At 35.6% G+C, this 21,553-nt stretch overlaps 1 protein-coding gene across 1 annotated transcript in view; it reads right to left on the bottom strand.

Annotated features, from left to right (window-relative positions):
• The window catches only part of zip (myosin heavy chain 10), a 380,860-nt gene extending 365,905 nt beyond the window's left edge, over positions 1-14,955 (bottom strand). The window contains exon 1 of the mRNA XM_090375898.1: positions 14,357-14,955. Coding sequence (XP_090232024.1) covers positions 14,357-14,713 — 357 coding nt within the window. The 5' untranslated portion in view covers positions 14,714-14,955. The remainder of the gene's footprint in view (positions 1-14,356) is intronic.
• Positions 14,956-21,553: the final 6,598 nt, after the last annotated feature.

Genomic DNA, 21,553 nt, shown 5'->3' on the forward strand with positions numbered 1-21,553 from the left:
TTTTAACTAAAATTTTTATGATTTAGAAATGTTATTCATTTCTTTCTACAATGTACTGTTTTTTTCACAAATCACTTAAGTTGATGTCATGAATTGTACTACTGAATGTGTGGGAAAATGGTAAAAAGAAGGCCATGCCATTTGGAGTAAACAAATGCTGGGAATTTGTAAACTAAATCTTCACATGTTGGTGACACTGACTTCCATCATTTGTATCTTAACCTTGAGAGCTCCATGCAGCAGAGTTCATCAGTGCAGCTCAGTTATTTTGAGGTTATTGTGTCAAATTGTACCATTGAGTAAAACATCTTCACAAGTGTTTGAACAATCCAAATTTATTTTGTTATACTTGGAAGTTATGTAGACTTCAAGCAAAACCAAGATATCACAGAATTTGTACAAAATGTGTTTGTGCATTTGGAGTGAAACTGACTGTGACCAAGGAAAACAGGCACTACATAAAGCTTGCCAAACCTGTGCCAACACATTGGGATTGTGGAAAAATGGTAAAAGAAGGCTATATCATTTGCAATTCCCATGATTTTGCAGAAACCTACAAACCATTGTGATGACTTACTTTTGCTTAGTTAAATGTAGAGCATTACAATGCAAAGAGTAAGAAGAGCATTATCAATCCTAATACACCATCTGCTATTAGACACCAGTCCCATATGGAGATAACCTGCTGATTCCTTGCCTTATATTGAAGAATGTAATAGCAGTGAGTGCTGAAAGTGAAGCTTCTGAAGATGAAACTGAAGTCCACATGACTGGAGACTGACTCTAGCCCTCAGCTGTTTTCATAGCATTAACTCAGTGATCTGATAAGAGATTTAATTTATCAAATTAAATTTAAATTACCAAATTTAAATCATCATGTGGAACATTTTTCTGATGGTACATACATATAGAGACCAAGGCCTAGTCTCCTACTTCTCTGAGGATGATTACATGGTTTTTGCAGTAATATAAATGACTTAATGAACTATTTAGGAATTAGTTACAATCCTACACAGTGGAGACTGACTCGTCAAATAGCAGTCTCGAATATGTGTTAACCCATATTTATTTGCATTGTGGAACAATTCCAGTAGCTCACTCTGCATTTGAAAGAATCATATGAGAGCTTGAAGTTGACAAATATTAAGTATGAAGAACATGGTTGGTATGTGCTGACTTTAAAGTGGTAGGCATATAACTTGGACATAGTGTCTAGTGTTGATTGTCAAGTGCCCCCCCCCCAACTACACAATGTTACTTGGACAGCAAACTGGCTAATAAAAATGCCTTACTTTTTTTCAGTGGGGCAGTCAGGCAGAGAATGTCAAGGTCTGGCCAAAGAGGGGTAGTTTGTTGCCTGGATCAAAGAACATAATTAATAAACCACTGGTGGACTCCAAAACTGTCCTCTTCCCAGCCTTGCACAAACGGACAGTTTGTGAAAGCTTTACCTAAGAAAGGTCCCTGCTTCAACTACCTTTGTACTAAATTCCCATTGATCACCCAAGAGAAGCTAAAACAAGGTATATCTGTTGGACCTCAAATTCACAAACATGAAGGACTGGGATTTTGAGTGAACCATGAATAAAAGAGAAAAAACAGGCATGGATTTATTTTGGTCTGTTGGATTTATTCAGGTCTGTTGCTGAGAATTTCTTAGGGAACAATAAGGATCCAGATTACAGGAATACAGTTGAAAATATGTTGGCAAACTTCAAGGAGCTGGGCTGCAACATGAGTTACAGCTAGTTCCAGAAAATCTAGGAAGTGTTAGCAAAGAACAGGGTGAGAGGTTTCACCAGGACATTAAAGACATGGAGATGAGGTACAATGGAATGTCAGTATGATGGGCGACTATTGCTGGATGCAGCAGAGGGACTGCAAAGTAGAAGGATCTGCAAGAATATCAAAGAAAATAAAATTTGGCCTATCGTATATACAAGTTTTTAAAATGAGAGGCAAGAATGAGTAATGTATTTCAGAAACTCATTTGGCAAAAGGTCTTAATTCAGGGTAGAAGGGGGAGCATATACTTCCTTTCAAAGTACTACTTAATATTCCACATAGGAAGATACAAACTAATAATAAAAAAATAAAACAGTATATAGTAATACTAATTGACAACTAAACTATAGTAAAACTTTGCGTTCACAAAAAGTTTTACTGCAATTTACTTGCCAATTATTAGTATCACTATGCACCTTATGGGATATAACACCTAGGACCTTGAAATAAGACAGCCTATCCTAATGAGAGCAAGGTGATTGGCTCTACAGGAATGAAAACAGCCAGATGAACAATATCAACAATCAAATGCATGGTACCCGTATAGGAAAAAAATTGCATGTTGTGTCATATGTGATAAGCATAAGAATAGATGGTGATATGGCAATTTCAAAAAAAGACACTACTCTTGGCATAAGGTGGGAGGTGAGCACTCCTGATTTACTGTTGTGAGAATGTAGATTATCTTAGATCCTCTGATACACCTGCAAGATTTGGGGACAGACCTATTGTACTATCGACACTCTTGACAGTTACTGAGTCTTCCAGCAGGACAATGAACTAGTCCAGGATAAGACAGACCTGGGCCTGATATGTGCAAGAATGATTAGCTGAACAGTAAAAACTTGTCCTCTCCTTCCTTTATTCTTTCCCCCCAACACTGAGCACCCATCTATCTTTGGAATGAGGTTGAATGGTGTGTCACATATATAGATCTGCAACCCTCCAATATACAAATAGTACAATCCAGAACTCAAGATGTATTCAAGTACCTTGTAACATTCATACCATAAAGTGTATAAAACATTCTGTGAGCCCATAGACCACTTGCTATTACACAAATAGTTAAATTTCAATGTCCTTCCAGCATATGAAGAGCAACAAATATTAACATAGTATTAGCCACACTGTGCAAGGAAGACAGACTTCTGCAACAACAAAAAATAAATATAAAAAAATAAAGATCTATCCATGTGTTCCCCTCCTTGTGTAGGTAAGTATCCAGCTGACCTTTGAATTTCCCCAACTTGTCAACCTTAACTACCAACTGAGGTAACTTATTCTAGTAATTAATATTACACTGACTGGTTAAAAAAAAACTTTCTACAATTCAGTCTAACCTCTTCCAGCATAATTTGAATTTTAGGTCCCTAATTCTGGAACCATAACAATGAAATTTTTTGCTTTCATTCATTTTACCATCCCCTTTCAGAGCCTTATAAACCTCTGTCAGGTCCCACTTTAAGGTGCCTACTTGCCAAGCTCTTTCCTTATACAGAAGCCCATTTGTAGATCTCACAAAGTGAGTTACCCATCTTATATTGTTGAATGAATCCATGTCTATTTTTAAGTACAGTCTCCATGCCTGAACAAAGTATTCCAAGTGCAGTCTTATTACTTTATACAGTGGAATTATGACCTCCCTATCTATATAAGCAAATGCACAATAAATCATCAGTGGGATCACGGACCTTCTTTGAGGCTGTCTACACTGTAGATATCCACCCATATCATAACTCCAAAATTGCATTCTTCCTCTATTGTTTTTAATTTGATCTACCAAGTGTAGAAATTACTTTGGAGTTATTTCTAAAGTGTAAGACTTATTAAAACAGTCATTTAATGACCATCCCTGAAACTTATCCAAGTTAGTGGAGTGATTCTTGCACTGATCATTAGCCACTCTCAACTTTGATATGTTACCTATCCCTCTATAAATGTCATTAAAATCAGAAACAGTGGTCCCAGAACCAATCCCCAGGGAACCCTGCTTCTAACATTAGGCCAATCTGAAGAGTAACCATTAATCATAATCCTCTGCCTCCTGCCACTCTGTAATTCCAATATAGTGCCAGCTTATAACAGTAATCACTCATGAGCGAGAAAGTCAAATGCTTTTCTAAAATCCAAATAAACAAATTATTTCCTACAACCAGCTCAGTTGAGCAGCTTAAACATGACTTTCCCCTAACAAAACTGTTATGTAGCCTTCAAATTCCATTTCTATTTACAACGGTGCAATCAAAATAAAAATACGACCAACTTTTTATCTTGAAACTGATGTCATAGCATGTTGAGATGCTGCAACATGTTCAGTGGCTCATCCATGTCCAGACAGGTCATCAAACACATGAGCACCAATTTATCAGAAGTCATTCTGAATTAGCCCACACCACGTAGGTATTTCATCACATTTTAAAATGTGCAATTTTACCGAACAATGAATTTTTCAAAGTTTCAAATCAAATTCTTTTGTGATCAGAATGCCTCTAGAAGTTGAAGTACTGTGTATATGGTGTCAAGGAAACTGCTTTGAAGGAAATCCATATGGTAAGCTTAATCATTCAAATTATAAGGAAAGAGATTTGGACTGGATTGTAGGAACATTTCTTTCAGTCAGCAAGTTGTTTATTACTCTGTGGGTAGTTGAGGCTGACAGTTTGGAGAAATTCAAAAGGTCACCTATGTAATGAGGTGGTGATATGGCATATAAACATATGTTGTTTGTTTTCTTTTTATATATTTACTTTTATTATCTGTTTTTTCATTTAGCTATTTATTTTATTATTTTTTTTGGTTAGTGCTTGTGGCTTCCACAACAAAAGCTTATGGCTTCCTTGCACTATATGGCTAATACCCAAAATATTCATTCAGTCTCCAAACTTTCTGACCCACCTCAAATGTCTCACATTGCACTTTGGACTGTTGCTTCCAGAGTCACATTAGCTAATTAATATTTACCCTTCACTCTTAGAACCATCTTTATGCATTAGCAATATAGTGATACTTCTTCAATCCACACAAATCCCCCAAGTACAACAATGCCCTCAATCAACCTTAATGATACAAAGCACCATCTCTCAATCACTGGGTATATTCCATCAACTCCAGGACCCTTACTTGTATTTAGGCTCAAAAACTGTGTTTATTAGAAAATGGCTTTTCTAATAAACACAGAAGATGGTTTATCTTCTTTTTTTAGTATCACCAATTGCACATTATCATCCTCAATTTGAAGAATCTTTTTTACATAAAGATCAAATGTAAAGTACCTGTTCAATTCATCAGCAGAGTTACCTAAAACTTCTTCACACCCATTATGTGACAGTCATTCTGATTCATTTTCTTTTTTGTACTCTGTGACAACACATAAGTAATATCATCTTGGTATTTGGTAGATTATCATTTGCCTCACCAGTACTGACTCCAAACAGTAACATTAATAGTCCTCCAGTCCATCCAGCCAGAAAAACTAAATAGTGGGTCTGCATTTTATTATGGCCTCTTGCTCACATCTCACAAATGCTATCACAAAAGGTTCCCAACATTTTTAAACTGTACATTGTTATTAAGAAAATAAGTTTTCCAGCAGTACATATAAAAAAAAAAGGATATACATACATGAGTGGTAAATTGCTAAGACATACACACATTTGGTGGAATATATATATATATATACACACACACTACAATGTACCACTGCCAGCTAAGAATTCTGCAGAGCAGGTTCTGTACCTTTGTCCACACTTTTCTTCCTCTGTATTAATGATTTACTGACTAGAAATTCTAGCCATAATTTTGTTGATGCAATACTCTACACTTCACCTTAAAAAAAAAAAAAAAAAAAAAAAAAAAAAAAAAATTTGCTCTATACAAAACAGAACTTCTCAAATATCTACACAGTTTGCTGAATAGTGCTCACTGAGTGATTCTCTAGTGAGAAGAAAACTGTTAGGCCACATTTGGAATATTGAATTAAAGTCTGAAAACTGCACTAAAAAAAAAAATAAATAAATAATACTTTTGGAGAGGGGTTGAAAGGACAACTAAAGATGCAAAGTCTTACAACTAGACATTTAAGGAGAAATTTGATTGCCGTGTGTAAAGTGCTAAAGGGGTTGAGTAAAATGAATAAGGAAGGTCTATTCTCCTTCACAAAATCTAAGGAAATAAGAGAAGGCATAATCTCATGAAGTGCACTTACAAAAGCAGGTCATTAAACACTAAAAATTTAGTGTTCATCATTAATTTAGTTATCATTAGCCAAAAAAAAATTTTTTTTTTTTTTTTTTTTGGCTGGTGCTGCATAAGCTCATACACTTGCTTTCTTGCATTGCATGCCACTACTGCTACTAGAATAAGTTGTCTCTCAAACATGATGGAGGCAGCAAGTCTGGCTAAGTTTAATGCAGAACTGTATGGTTACCTGGAATGAGAATAGTATGAATATTGTTTTTTTTTTTTTTGGCTGATGCCAAAAAAGTGGATTTTAGTTTTGCTGATGCCTGGATTATTTGACATTTAGATTTTAAATACAGTTAGCATTAGTTAGTTACTAACACTTATCAAATAAAGTCTATTTGTCACAAAAAAAAAAAAAAAGTGATATGCACATGTTCACCTTCAGCACCCAGACTTCAAAGACAAGAATTACAATTTTACTGAGAAGAATCCTGACTTAAACATTCTTGGCATAAGCACATCACAAATACTGCTTCCTCTCATCAAAGATGACTTTTTCACCTATTTTTCTTCTAAACAACTGCTAATTCTCTACAAATCACATATCCACTATACCACAGAAACATTGTTCTCACATACAGGGGAGCATCCCAGCCTCAAATTACTAGGCTCTATCCAAAAAGAATAGCAATCAGGTTAGTTAATGATCCCTCTGCTAAAACTAATTTTATTCTCCATCAGAGACATTTGTTTCTACCACATGCCTTTTCTACAAATATTTCCAAGTGTGCTTTTCCAAATTAGCATCTATAATTCTGTCCTTTCTTCTAAACCAGTTTGAAGATGAGCATCAGCTGGTCAACATCCATTCACAGCAGTTCAACTCAAAATTAACTTTACTTGTTTATTTAACCCTTCTTTTGAACAACTTTCCTTCTTGTGTATTTCATGAAAGCCACTCAATCTACAAAAATTCAAGTCTAATATTAACAAAAATATTTTGTCTTCTTGACTGATACGTTACAATAACCTTTCACATTTGGGATTTCCATAAAAAATAAAATACACAACATAAGCTATATATATATATATATAACATAATTTGGTATAAATGCTCTATGGGAGTGAGATTCAACAACTCTGCAGAGAAAAATCACTATCGAGCTCATTCACTAATGCACTATATACAGACTCAACAAAATATCCTATTATCCTACTGGAAGCGAAATAAATATGGTATGTGACAAGCACATGGCATTTTACAATATATAAGGGCACCCTACAATCTGAACATTGGTCAATAAGCACCTGAGAGTTAAAAAAAATATCTTATAACGGAAGGCCAACAATTCCATTATACGTCATGGATTGCTGGATTTCTGTTTGGAGGTTTGTTTACCCTGGTTGTGCTGTATGCATAATGCAATTACAACTTATAAAACTAGATCACCTATTCTAGCCCTAAAGTGCTGACGATTCTTAGCACATTATAGGCTTCTGTTACAAGATGACAACAGCATCATCTAACATAAAAGCCCATAGGTGTACAAATGTTGTTTTTCTGCAAATATCACCTAGTTTAAACTGTATGGTGGGGGTAAGGTGCATTATGCACTGGGATAAATGTTGCCACAATCATATTAATAGCATCTCTGTGACTGTCATAGTCAAGTGTTACTGGTGTCGTGACACTATATGTAACCAATACAATGCCAGACTCATTTCATGTGTTTGTCTGCTACAAGCCATTCCCAATATAACTGCAGAAAGCATACCATTATAGCCATCACTGTGGTGGCTAATGGAACCCACACTCCATCACTATAAGGCCCAGTCCCAATTCAAAATTAGCAAGGGTGCATACTGACAAAAACAAATACCACTGCTTTATAACAGGTGCTTCTTAACCTAGGATGCCTACAAATTGTTATAACAATTTCAGAGAAAGTATATTTACACTGTGAAATAACTTTACTTCATAATTAAGTGAAGTTACTTCGCAAGTGAATTAAGGCAACTGAAAATGCAACATACATGCAATTTGCTATCTTAACCAGTCAATGCATAGGTAATATGCATTAACAATGGTGTACATTTTTGTATCGCTGTTAATGCCATTCCTGTAATCTATTTATGAGAAAAAAAAGGCTTTCTCAGAACTTCTGTGGCACCTACATATAAGAATTGGATGAACATAATCACATTTGAGGATTCATTTTCTAACACAGAGTTTGTTTGTTTGTTATTTGGTTTTTAGGAGCATTAGCAACTAAGGCCATATTGCTCCGGGATATGCGGTGGTCATTCCCTGACCTTTCCACATCCTCCGTATTTGGTGGTGACAGGCTCGAACCCCGGTCTAATCAAGAAGCGTGTGCTATGCACTGCTGCTCCTTCCCACCTGGCTACGGAGGCGCCAGAGAGAGAGAGAGAGAGAGATGAAAGGGTTAAATAATATTGATATACTTGAGAATACCTAACACCACTAATATGCTTAGAAATCCATGTTCTCTTAACTAAAAAACAGGGGCCCACAGCCATCTGAGGAGTAAAAATCACAGCTTTCTAATGAAGCATTATGATGAAACAATCCATTTGATCTTTATTATAAAAAAAACATGAGAGCTATAAGATTAAGAAAAGGACATCATGTGGAATATCCAAATTCAAATATAAAATGTAAGGGGGAAACTATTTTCATGTGATAAAACAATTTAGCCTATTTTTGTATGATTGTCAAGAATACATTACCCCATTTAGTATAATAAATCAATTATCTGATCATCATACAGCCAAAAATGGGATTTAGTTCCAGACAAAATTAGTATTGGCAGTGGCTTGGTTTTTTTTTTTTTTTTTTTTTTTTTTTTAGGAGCATTAGCAACTAAGGCCATATTGCTCCAGGATATGCGATGGTCATTCCCTGACCTTTCCGTATTTGGTGGTGACGGGCTCAAACCCCGGTCTAATCAAGAAGCATGTGCTACACACTGCTGCTCCTTCCCACCTGGCTACGGAGGCGCCTAGTATTAGTATTAGCAGTGGCAAATGATGCAAGAAAGCAAGTTTATAAATCGTCAGAAAGGAAAAAAAAGAAAAGAAAAAACTACCCACATCACCTATCCATTTCCTCCAATAATTTGTCTAGTTCTTTGTTCTTCCTTGAATTTATTCAAACTACCCACTTCCACAACAGACAGAAGTTTATTCCAACAATCACCCACCTGATGGCAGAGGGCAAACTTCCACACATCTGTTCTACAGCCATCCTTCCTCAATTTCAATTTATGCCCCCTCATATGTGTAGTCTGAGCAAGAGAAAGATTGCCATTGTCACTAAACTTACTCAATCCATTAAAACCCTTAAACACCTTAATCAGATCACTTTGTAGTTGCCTCGTCTTCAGACACTGCAATTTGCAAAACTGAAGCCTTTCTTGGTAAGACCACTTTTTGTTCCCTTCAAATTTGTTGCCTTTCTCTAAACCTGTTCCAGATCTACATCCTAAAATGAGACCTCCAGACCTGTATGCAGTACTCAAGGTGCAGCCTAACCACTGCCTTGTATAATGGAATAATCATTTCTTATCCTTGCTAGCAAAGGATGTGTATATCATTGACAAAACCCCATGAGCTGTCATGGCAGCCTGTCTGCAATACTCAGAGAATTTCATATGACTGCAAAATTTAAAAAAAAAAAAGTCCTTGTTCATACTCTGGCACGACCACCAGGTCAGTAGTGTACAATAAATCGATACAAATGTTAGTTGTATTTAGCAGTTACAGGCTAAATATGATTAACAACCCCAGTTCACTCAAAGATAGTGTGCTACTGCACTCGCACTCCTGACTACTCAGCTACGTCAAGCCTAAACAAGTCTTTTCATTTTCAGCTACCCTGGGTGTAATATGATACAATTCATACATTAATCTTGGATTACTGCTACTCATATGCAGTATTCTTGCATTAAACTTCAACTGCCAATTTCTCAGCCCACTACCTAATTTTTCTAGATCTTGTTGCAGCAGCTTACCTTGATTACTAGCATTAACCACCCTGCCAATCTTTGTATCATCCGCAAACTCAGACATTAAGCTTGATATACCTTCATAGATAAATATATACCCAGCATAGGACCCTGGGGCACTCTGCTAATAATAATAGTCCATGAAGAGCAGTATTTCTTAATAACCACTCAGCCTTCTCTCATTCAACCATGCTTTTATCCATAGCAATAACTTGCTGTTACTGCCATGATGCTCTAATTTGGTATTAACTATATTTAATTATTATATTAAATCATTTTTTAATTATTTAAAATTAAACATTACAATTAAACTAAAATCTTAGATAATTTGTATTTAATTAAAATTTTGCAAATGTTTCTACACAGTATTTGCATATAATTTAAACAGTTAAATTAAATAACTTTTTAATTAAAACAATTAAAGTTATCTTAACATGTCTCTTAAATAAGAGGTTTTATTTGATAATTTAATTTATTTTTAAATAAAACTAAATCCCACAGCCGGTATTGGGGTAGCAAAGGCTTGACAAATGTAAAAGAAAACTTTTTTCATATTGAAAGCATCTCTCCTTCACTTTATATTTAAGTGGAGCTATTCTTCATAAACCAAACAATTCACTTAATGTCTAACACAACTTGCATATTTTTAGAGGCACTATTACAACAAAAAAAAAAAAAAGTAAACTTTTATATGCCAATACAATAAACATAAACCAAGAAACAACTTCCACTTGAAAATGCCAGTAAAACTGATCACTGAATAGCAGTTCACACTTGTAAAGTTCACTTATAATTGTGCTTCTGACAATTGTTTTATCCTATATATTACAGACTGAAATGGGGGGGGGGAAACTTGACACAGGCATAACTAAATTAAGAAAGGAACCCTGAATATTAAATGAATCAAGAATATATCTGAAAAATAAGGACATTTTACTTCAGAATAAGTAATGAAACATCCCTCAAAGAAATATTTTCTTTTACAATGGGCATACCAAGAAATATATTTTGACATAAAGATCCTCACCTCTACAATAACTCAAATAATTCTCCCCACATAGATATATGAAAACCTGATTAGGCCTTATTCCTTTCAGGAATTCATAAAATATTATTTATCTCTAAAAAGAAGCTCTTCACACTATTCATTTCATAAATTAAAGTGATGGATGACTGAAATCAGTTCCAGCAAGAGGGCACACTAACCACTACATGATAGTAGTTCATAAACTGGATCAACAAAACTTTAAAATCCACCATTTTATTTAACCACAGGGTTTCATGATGTGGTAAAAGCTGTATTTTACTGTTATAGTTGTGAACCTACATAATGCCATACCATCACATTAACAATACTCATTTTCAAGCATATGGATTGCTGAGAATCAAGAAAATTGCAGCCTTTCAGAAATTTGGGAAATATACTATTTCCCAACTTCCACATATCCTAGATCTTTCCACCTAAAATAATGCTTTTTGGGGAATTTAACCTGCCATTCAAGCCCTTAACTGGAACTCAGCAACTCTAGTGGAATCTAGATTCACAATTAATCCCATTCTTTAGTGCTTAAACTTATGTTATACCTGTTTCTTGACCACTCTTCCTTCTATTATACTCTTTCCACCTTATAAGAAAACTAGTGGGAATAAGTAGGGACTCTTACAGAAAACTAATGGAGATTAAGTATATGGACAGATATGATCCCATTCCAAAATTCCTCTCCACCAATTTTCACACCCAAAATAAATTTCCAATTATTCTCAAGATGGCCAAGGCCAGGACAGTTTAGATATTCATTGTCACTGCATACATATTGAATTATTAAAAGCAGCCAAATTTTCTGATGCCAGAGTTCACAAATGGCTATATATTTTACACAACAATATACAGACTCTAATCTGCAACCACAAAACAGAGGACCATGGCATCCCATTCCAAATAGAATTTTTCAAGAAATACAAAAACTTAATGAGCCAAATTATAAAACTCCATAAATGCAATGATATAGCCCTTATTTAACCAATGCCACTTAATTAAATTAGTGGTGTGTGGATAAATTACTTAAAAAATAATAATTAAGCCCTCATAATCATAATAAATCAAAATGAAACAAAAAAAAAATGCATAGACTCTTACAGAAACTAGTGGGGATAAGTATATGGACAAATCTGATCCCATTCCAAAATTCAGAAAATATTAAAAAAAAAAAAAAAGGGTGGCAAATGCCATGTGAGTCAGGGAAGATTAGACAGCAAGTCTCCAGACAAATTTTTTTGGTTTCATTTTCTTTTTTACTCAGGAGAAAAGCTATCAGTGAATAATCATATCACAGCAGAACAGTGAAACAACTAACACTAATTATCCTGAATAGCAATCTACAGATTGTTGGATTTATTATTGTTATTCAGCATTACCTACAAAATATTTATCATAATAGAAAGGCCGGGAAACAAACTGAATACAGAGTAATTCCTTTTCTATCTTAGGAAGGTTGTGGAAGGGAGTTCCATTAGGGATAATAAAAATAAAATAAAAAGGGAATAAAATATTCTTTTGCTGCTCACTGTTCAGTAAATTATTTTTCATTACAGTAAATTTACATCAGTACCTTAATTGTAAAATGTTATCGTAACATAAAAGTATTAGAAATTAAACATGAAAGAATTAATTTTCTAATAATTCAAGACACAATTGACACAGACAACATATTCATGCTCCTCAGTGCTAAAGTAGATTGCAAGAGAGAGTAGTGAAATGCAGCATATCTTGCATCTGACCTAATGCACAATGAAGTAAGTTGCAGCCTATCTTTCTAGGGCACTTAACACTTACCAGTTCTACTCAAATGGGTGCCAAAAAAGGTAATCACTGCTTTCATAATACTAACCTAAATTATGTCACATACTCTGTCTTATTAAGAGGATGTAATTTTATTTCAGAAGTCATTTAAAAGCAATGACATAAATAAGCAATTCATTGATTAAAAAGGAAGACTAGTTTCACTTGTCCAAATAAATTAGTTAATTTTGAATGAGCTGGAGGAATTTAGGTTATGTTTTCAAATATTTAGCAAGATGCTAAAAAGTAGGAATGATAGAATAATTTCTTTACCTACTAAAAGATCTATTACAAGACAATCTTTTATAAATAAACCTAGTACTACTAATACAATCACATATATGAACAAAATTAAATACATAAATTAATCATAGGTTACCAAAATGAAGAAAAGTGAATAAAAAAAAGAAAAGAAAAAAAAAAGTACATACTACAGCAACAAGGGCAGGGGGGGGGGGGTTAGGGAGAATAAGGACGTTGTAGAGGAATGTTCCTAAATTTGGAATTATTTGTTAGTACCATGGCCAAATTGTCACTTAAATTACTATTTTACCTTTTTTCTTTTCTTTCAGTACACACACAATTTATTTTATCTCTATACAAAAATTAACTTGTTTCACACAGAAATTGGGTCATTCCTTTATTTTATATTTCAGTTTTTATATTCCACAATGTTTTTATTCAATATACCACCTATTTACATTATCCCTGCATAATACCACTTCACAGCATACCACTGGTGGTAGTATATGAAACGTTAGTTAGGAACTGCTGATATGTTACATCAGGAATATCCTGGGACAAATATAGAATTAAAGTAGTTGTTTCACTAAAATTAGGTACTCTGTTCTAGAAAACAAACAAACAATTAAAACAAACTATAAGAGAAAGCATTTATAATGATGAATTTTCTGGAAATGCCCAATTTTATTAAAATTTTTTAAAAAATAACTGGTATATAAGAATGAAAAATAAATGACAAGATATGCAGAAAATAAAAACAAAATTTTACCAGTCAATTTAATAAGTGATGTTAGAATTTATCAATAGAAAATTGCTTAATTATTCACATCTTGATACTTAAAGTATCAAAGATTGCAGAATACAAATAGGGCACAAAAACAAAGGTTGCCGAACCCTAACTTGATAAAGTGAGAACTTGTCTGTTCAACTCTCTGACAAAAAGGAAAAAACAGATTGATTAAACTTTAAATTAACAAGATACATATTTGAAATTTCTGGGAACAGTATATGATGAAAATCAAGGAACTGAGAGTAGTGTCATTTCCAAATCTTACATTTGTGTTAATTTTAAAACTAAGTGGCATGTGATGCAAGCACCAATAAAAATGGACCACACCCTTCCAAAATCTACTAGGGAAACTGCAAACCTTTACAGATCGAATAAGATATATTTATTTTATAACAGTTCACATAAGGTTAAAATAATGGGAACATCTAAACAAGGCATGCTCATTTCTGATAGTTAAGACTGAATATCCAAGCTGACAAATATACTTACATAAATTAAGCCAGAATAGTACCGATCCTTCAAATTGTGTAAAACAGAGGCTTCGTTTAGGCAAGTCAATTCTGCCATATCTTCAACTTTATTAAATCTAGGAGGATTCATTTTTTGAACATCATCCTTCGCAACCACACATCTTTTACTAGTTTCCAGAATATCAACCTCCAATTCATCACCACGTTCGCCTTTAATACTTGCCGATACAAAACCATGTTGTTCATGGGGTACCCAAATAAGCCGTTTGGCAGTCCATTCAGCTTGGGTCGCTGGATCGTTAATTACATTTCTATCTACAACCAAATATTTCAGTTCTGGATCTGTATGAACATCTAACGTGTGTGAATCCGCCATTTTGAGCCGGTGGTCACACTTGACACTGACGGTCAATTGCTACCTTTGCACTTTAGGCACAGATCTATGTTAATAAAAGATTTTAGAAGAAAGTACTGAACACTTAAATAACACAAGTTGTTATGAGCAGCTAGACAGTTTCTTCTTTACTGACAACTATCCTGTGAATGCAATACCTATCTTACTACTCGGCCACACATCGAACAATCACTAGTCTGCGAAGCCTACCGCAGCCGCCACAGCCGCCGCCCGCCTTTGACAGGGCAGTGGGTCACGTGATGCGGCGGTGCTCTGAGTAAGATGACGCATTAAGGCCCAGTTTGCGACCTGCATATAGTGCACATAATGAAAGTGAGTCATCAAAAAAAATGTTAGTAAGACTATGTAACCCCTTTCACTATGAAGTTTATAATATAAAGAGCACTATTTAGCAATATAAGGCAGTTGTGTACCGGAAAACATGTTTTTATACCACGGGGTATGCTAATTAACCATGAAGAAGTGAATTCAGGTGTATGAAACCAAGTTTTTTTTAAAGAACGTTGCATGTAAACAAAATCTAAAGAAATTTGTATCTAAAGTAGAATTATAAAATATGTATATATCGATTATTAACTTGAGTTTTCAAGTTCAATTCATATTTTTTATATTTGGAAAAAAAAAAATTCCGTTTTAGAGTACGGTAGCCACTGACAATAGCGCTTGTGTTTTCTTACACATTTTAAGAAATTAAAAGATCTTGACACATGTATTTATTATTAATGTTTTTTTTATAAAATGTTCAGGCCTTTAAAAAAATAAATATAAAGCAGCCCTATTTTCCAGTAACGTTTTGTTTACATTATTAACTACCATTTGCTCCTTGTCGTCAAGTGCATAATCCACCCCCCCCACTTTCCCTTCCATCTTCGACACGATTAACGTGTTCACTTAGGAGAAAAAAAAAGAAAAAAAAAACGCTGCCTACCTCTTTCCAGGGGGTTTATAACTTCTTTCCTTCGCAGGAGATATATAAATTCTTCCTTCCCAGGAGGTTTATAAATTCTCTCTCGCTGAGCTAAAGTCTAGGTTCAGCTCTGCTTCGAACCGACCAGAAATTTGAAAATGGAATTAAATCTCGATACTGGCAATGAGAAAAGATTGTTCATTTTTGGAAGTGTAAGATTTTATTTACAGTTAGTGATGAACTGATTTTATTTTATTCACTATAGGAATTTCTGTTGGTTTGTGGGTTACAGGCTCAGATTCAGTCACTGAAACCCTAGAAATTAACGGGTGGGTCCTGCCTGGGAATCCCAAGTAGCATGACCTACTGAATGCATAATCGCACGTTTTAAATTTCGTGCCTTGTGTTATCTTAAAAATACGAATAAATGCTGGTAGAAATATGTAAATCTATTACGACTTTTCTTAATTTGTTCATTTTTGGAGCATCGACTGCCAGTCCCCCTCCTTCCCTTCGCTGTTGATGTAATAGGATTTTAGTAGCTTCGGCGACTAAGGCCATATTGCTCCGTGTATACTGACTGTAAATTGCGTGTGTTCTGTGGTTGGTTTCTGTTTACTGGACGAAACACCCGAGTTTCGGGGAGAAAAAAACCATGCTAATCTCGCATGAGACCGACTAATTCAGCAACCGTGTGAAAAAGGCCCATAAAAATTCTTCACGTCATCGATGGGACTCGAACTCGGGTCTTTTCCGCCTGGTGTCGGGAGGACGGCGAAGGCATTCCTTTTGTAGCTACCAATCCGCCTCTGATAGGTTTTATGGAGCATCAGCATCTTGGGTCATATTGGACCAGTGTATTAGGTGATAACAGACAGTTTGCATGTTGTATGAGCTGAAAAACCGGGAATAACTCACGGGAGAAAAAGGATGCTGTCTTTCTCCGCTTGAGATCGACTAACCCTTGGCAGCAAGCGGTCATGTATATTTGATCTTTATGTACAATAAAGATTAACTAACTACAGTTCCGATTGATGAAACATTTAAATCCTTCCACTCTCCAACAGAATTTCAACTGAGTCCTCTCGAAACGAACAGCAAGCTGGGAAACCACCCTACTGTCATGGAATACTACAAATCTTTTAGTTAAGCCAAGGTCCATAATGTGATTGCTTCGACACTATTTCAATTAAATACACCAGTTTTAATTAATTAGGATACGACAGGTTGATGGTATGTTGCTTGTTTTGGGTGTTTTTGGCGCATCAAGTATTATGGACACAGTATGCCATTTCCAGTAGCAAAGCTACCACATTTCCCCCGACTGTTCCCTCTGCTATCGTCTCCGTGTAGCAGGGGAAGAAGCCAAGTTTACGGAGGGCTCATGGCCATTATTTGGTATGGTTGTTAAAGTACAAGGAAACACATTCGAAAATCTCGAGAAGGGGAGACAGATTTTATAATTTTTTTTCTTCCCTGGCGAATTTACAAATTCTGTTTACATGTACTAGTTTTTGTTCCTGTTTACATGCATTAGTTCCGCCCCTCGCCTTTTATATGGTATGTGCGTTCATACTGTATTTTATCATTATTATTATTATTTTGATTATTGTGAATTACGAGTGCATGTTGTGCGGGCTGAAAAAACCCGGAATAATTCATGAAGAGAATCCTGTTCCTTCAGCTAACGACCAAGCCCTGATCGAAGCGATCTTTTGTGACGGCGATATTGCAAAGACAGCTATCACTGAAGAAGAGGTAAGAAAATACCACAAAACGTATGACCCCATTATGCACTTATTTCCAATTCGGAGATAAACATAACGTAAAGAGATCCATTGTGACATTATATTGTGAATTATTGGGGTTTTTTTTTCACAATGTGGCTGGGTTGGTCTCAGGCGAGGGTTGCATGATGTTTTCCTCTCGGAAACTCGCGTTTTTCGTCATGCAAACAGGCAAATCTATCACGGAACATACACAATTTTTACAGACAATATAAAGGGCTCAATGTGGTCTATGTCGCTGATACGCCTAAAACCCTATAAAAACAACAAAACACACATTTAAAAACTTTTTCCTTGCTGTGATGTGATAATAAACTTAAAATTAAACGATTTAGACAGACATCTGCCTTATTTAAATATTGTGGAAAATGATCTAACGAAAAATAAAATTATTTTGGCGCTACCAGTTGAAATCGCCTGGGAACCACTGATGTATGGTGAGAGAAAAACCTAAATTTAGTGAAGAAACCGTCCTGTCTCCAAGGGATATTGCCTCTTCCAAAGGAACAGAAGGAATAGCATATCCGCTGATGCGCAACGTAGGCCTCATTTTCCTGTAAACGCGAATGCAAGGAAATTTAATGAAACACTTAAAGACATAAAATGCATCAGTGCAGTATAACTAAAAGCATCCCTCGCATTTTATATATCGCTCTCTCCTGATGGTACATTATTTAATAACTTGTAGTTCTCCGTGATATAGTACTGCGAGTTGAGCACCAGTCACTTTTTAAAGAGATCTAGGTTCAAATCACAGACTGAAAGAATTGTTAAAAAGAAAAGGGGTCAGTCACTGATATTTAACAGCCTGATCACTTATACGTAAGAAATGACGGCAAAACTTGAATCATCAGGAATTGTTGTTTATCCCTTTGAGAAGCAAGAAGTGTGCACGTAACAAGTAGCCTGTTATTTTCATAGGTCCAGATAATATTAACGGATGGATGGCCCATCCGGAATCTCGCTTCTGCAGTTTCTGGAAGCATTCCTGATAGGCTTCTTTTGAAATTTCTAATAGTTCCTATGTCATGTTCTGAATAATTTCTTTAATTATTGCAAATATGTGATCTTCTAAGGGGGCTTAAGCTTAGAAAATAAAAAAAAATCATAGGAAGCTAAATCCGGTAAACATGACAGATGGGAGAACCACAGTGAAGTGTTTTGCAAGAAATTCTTAAATTGAAAGAGCCAAGTGTGCAGGGGCGTTGTGTGATGTAAGAGCCAATTCCCTGAAACCCACTTTTCTACCTGTTTTTTTTTTTTCTAAACAGCACCGTGCAATCATCGTAAAACTGTTTTGTGGTATTCCTGGTTCACTATTTGATCATGTGGGGAAATTTATAATGAGCAATACCCTATTCATCAAAAAATACAATAAATATGAACATTCCGTCTGGTTTTTATAGAACTTGAAGAAGATAGTATCTTCCATTGAGAGAATTGCGCCTTTGTTTTCGGGGCATAGCCATATACCCACGATTCGTCACCAGTAACGATGGAAGAAACAAAATGAGGATACGAGGTACAAACTTGGTTGAAACACATCGCCTTCCTAAATCTTGGGTTAAAACTGATTGACGTGTCCATAAGAAATAACAATTTCACCAGCAACTCCGTGGATAGTTAAAAGACGATTGAATTGTTGAGGAGAGAGGATAATTTTTCACGACAAGCGACCCTCTTTAAACATCGAGAACCACTAAAATATCTTAAAATGACGCACAGCATCTTATCGAACAGCTGTTTTTAATACTTCATGGGTTTCTGTTGCACTTTTTCCCTAAATTGAAAAAAAATTGATGCTGCTCAGTAAAATCACTCATTTTAAAATGTGGCGAAACACATATAACACCTTCTATTCAACGCTCTTGGTAATTCAGACTGTCCACAGATAAACTGATAATTAGTGTGTTACTATGTCTAGAACATGATTCGATAAAGTTGCAACTCGTACTACGCAAAAATTTCAAGACACAGACACATTCCCCGAACTTTTTAATCACACCTCGTACTAAATATATAACCTACCCTATATAATTAGTATATTAGTATGCTTAAGCGCACCCATGGCGAGGGTGAGGGGGGCTACAACCCCCTATAACATTTTGTCATGTATTAAATAAGTGTGCTGTAACGTGTTCATGCTTGTAAAAACTTCCAATGTGGAAACTTTTGCAAGCATGGAAAAATGTCCAACATGTCCCCTCAAAACAAAATTTCTGCGTGCTACTATTATTATATCCTATTGTTCTATAACCTTCTAATATACTAATTATATAACCTAATATAGCAATAATTAAATAATAATAAGTTGCACGAATGTAAATGACTTTTCACGCAGATGAACCAAGATTATGACGTTAAAAATTATCCGAAAATAAAAATATTTTTTAAAGGTTTGCAGAGGATAATTACTCTAACTGTTGTTTTTTTGTATTTCAACTTGTAAAAATTTAAATTTACATGCACTTAATAAATTCGTTAGTTAAATTTATTCATTCATTTTTTTCCCGAATTCCTGGGAAATAGGGAGGGTAGCTTGAGTATTTAGACAGTTGTCATCAAGGCTATTTTATACAAAGCCACTCTTTAAAAAAGAAAGTCGTTAATGGATAGATCACGTTCCTAATAATAGAGAGAGAGGATCAAAATAGAAGTTTTCGGCATACCGAAACACAGAGTGATTCAGAAAACTCCCCGAGGAGGAAATAGCTCCTTGCAATTGTGTAGTAATTTCTGAGGAGTGTGTGTGTGTGTGTGTAAATGGGGGAGAAGGGGAGAGTATTTCACCTTAACATAAAAAAGAAAGGCGTTATATTTAATAATATTATTAAAAATATTTCCTTTTTTAAAAGCATAACAATAAACAATCTTCGAGTAGGAGGTCAACGGAGGCTGTTGTCGTTGTTGGGTTTTTGGCTCTTTGACGCTAAAACTCCGCAACAACAACTTCCCACATTTATTACAAATTGGAAGGTTGCAGATCTATATTTCGAAGAGCTTGTTCCATCTCATCCCACATCTCGATTGGATCGAGCTCTGGTGACTGGGATGGCGTACTGTGCTGGCCATCGCTGTATTCGCTCTCACGTTCCTGTAACCAATTCTGCACAATTCTAGGCATGTGACATGGCACATTATCCTGCGAAGAATCCATTCGCAGATGGATTCACACTCAAATTACAGACATATTATATATGGGGAAATATGGTCTAAGTTGCTGATGCTCTAAAACCCAGTTACAACTATTGATGGATACACTGCATCCAGTGGCGTAGCTACCATAGGCAGGCAAGGCAATTGCCTCCGGGCCCGGCGTCTTTGGCTGTCTCCTCTTTTTGCAATTTTCATTAATTAAGTAGAGGCCTGAACATGTTCTTTGCCTCCGGGCCTGAAAAAGGGTAGCTACGCTACTGACTGCATCCATGAAAGGTTGAGTCTGGTCGGAAACTTCAGATAACCTACCATCGACATATTGCTCCACTGATATCTAGGGCCCAATGTGCGCGACGAAAACACTCCCATTAAACATTATCGTTGACACCTTGCAGGATGAGTCCATAGACTTACGCCTGTTTTCTTTTTGTCATTCTGGTCTTCCCATCAGCATGAAACAGTAGGATCGGTGATTCGCTTCTGAGCCCATTATAACCATACCGCCTCGTTTTTTTGCTGACAGAAGTGGAACCCGGTTTGTTTGTCGATCGCGATATCCCATCCGTGACAAGGTACGACGAGTTGTATGTTCTGAAATGTCGGTTTGGTTAATACTGTTGTACTGGGCTGTTATTTTGTTGACTACAGCCTTTCTGTTAAGCAAGTCGTGTGAGCATCCTTTGGCCTCTGGCTTCAAAGAGCTGTTTTCGACCATAAGATCGCCGTTGTATGAACGTTATTTGGTTATTTGTTTAGTTTTTATTTATTTAGAACGTTATTTAGTTATCTTGATTCACCTAGAGATGCAACCGTACATAAAAGCCGAACAAGGTTGCAATTTCCATGATACTCATACCGGCGGATCTGGCGCCGACTACTGTGCCACTTTCAAAATCACAATCTTTCTTCTTTCCTGTTCTCGCAATGAACTGCACATATACATCATCCTTA

This window comes from Mastigoproctus giganteus, chromosome 6 (assembly GCF_048544385.1).
Source record: "Mastigoproctus giganteus isolate SK-2022 chromosome 6, ASM4854438v1, whole genome shotgun sequence".
NCBI classification, from domain to species: Eukaryota; Metazoa; Arthropoda; class Arachnida; order Uropygi; family Thelyphonidae; genus Mastigoproctus; species Mastigoproctus giganteus.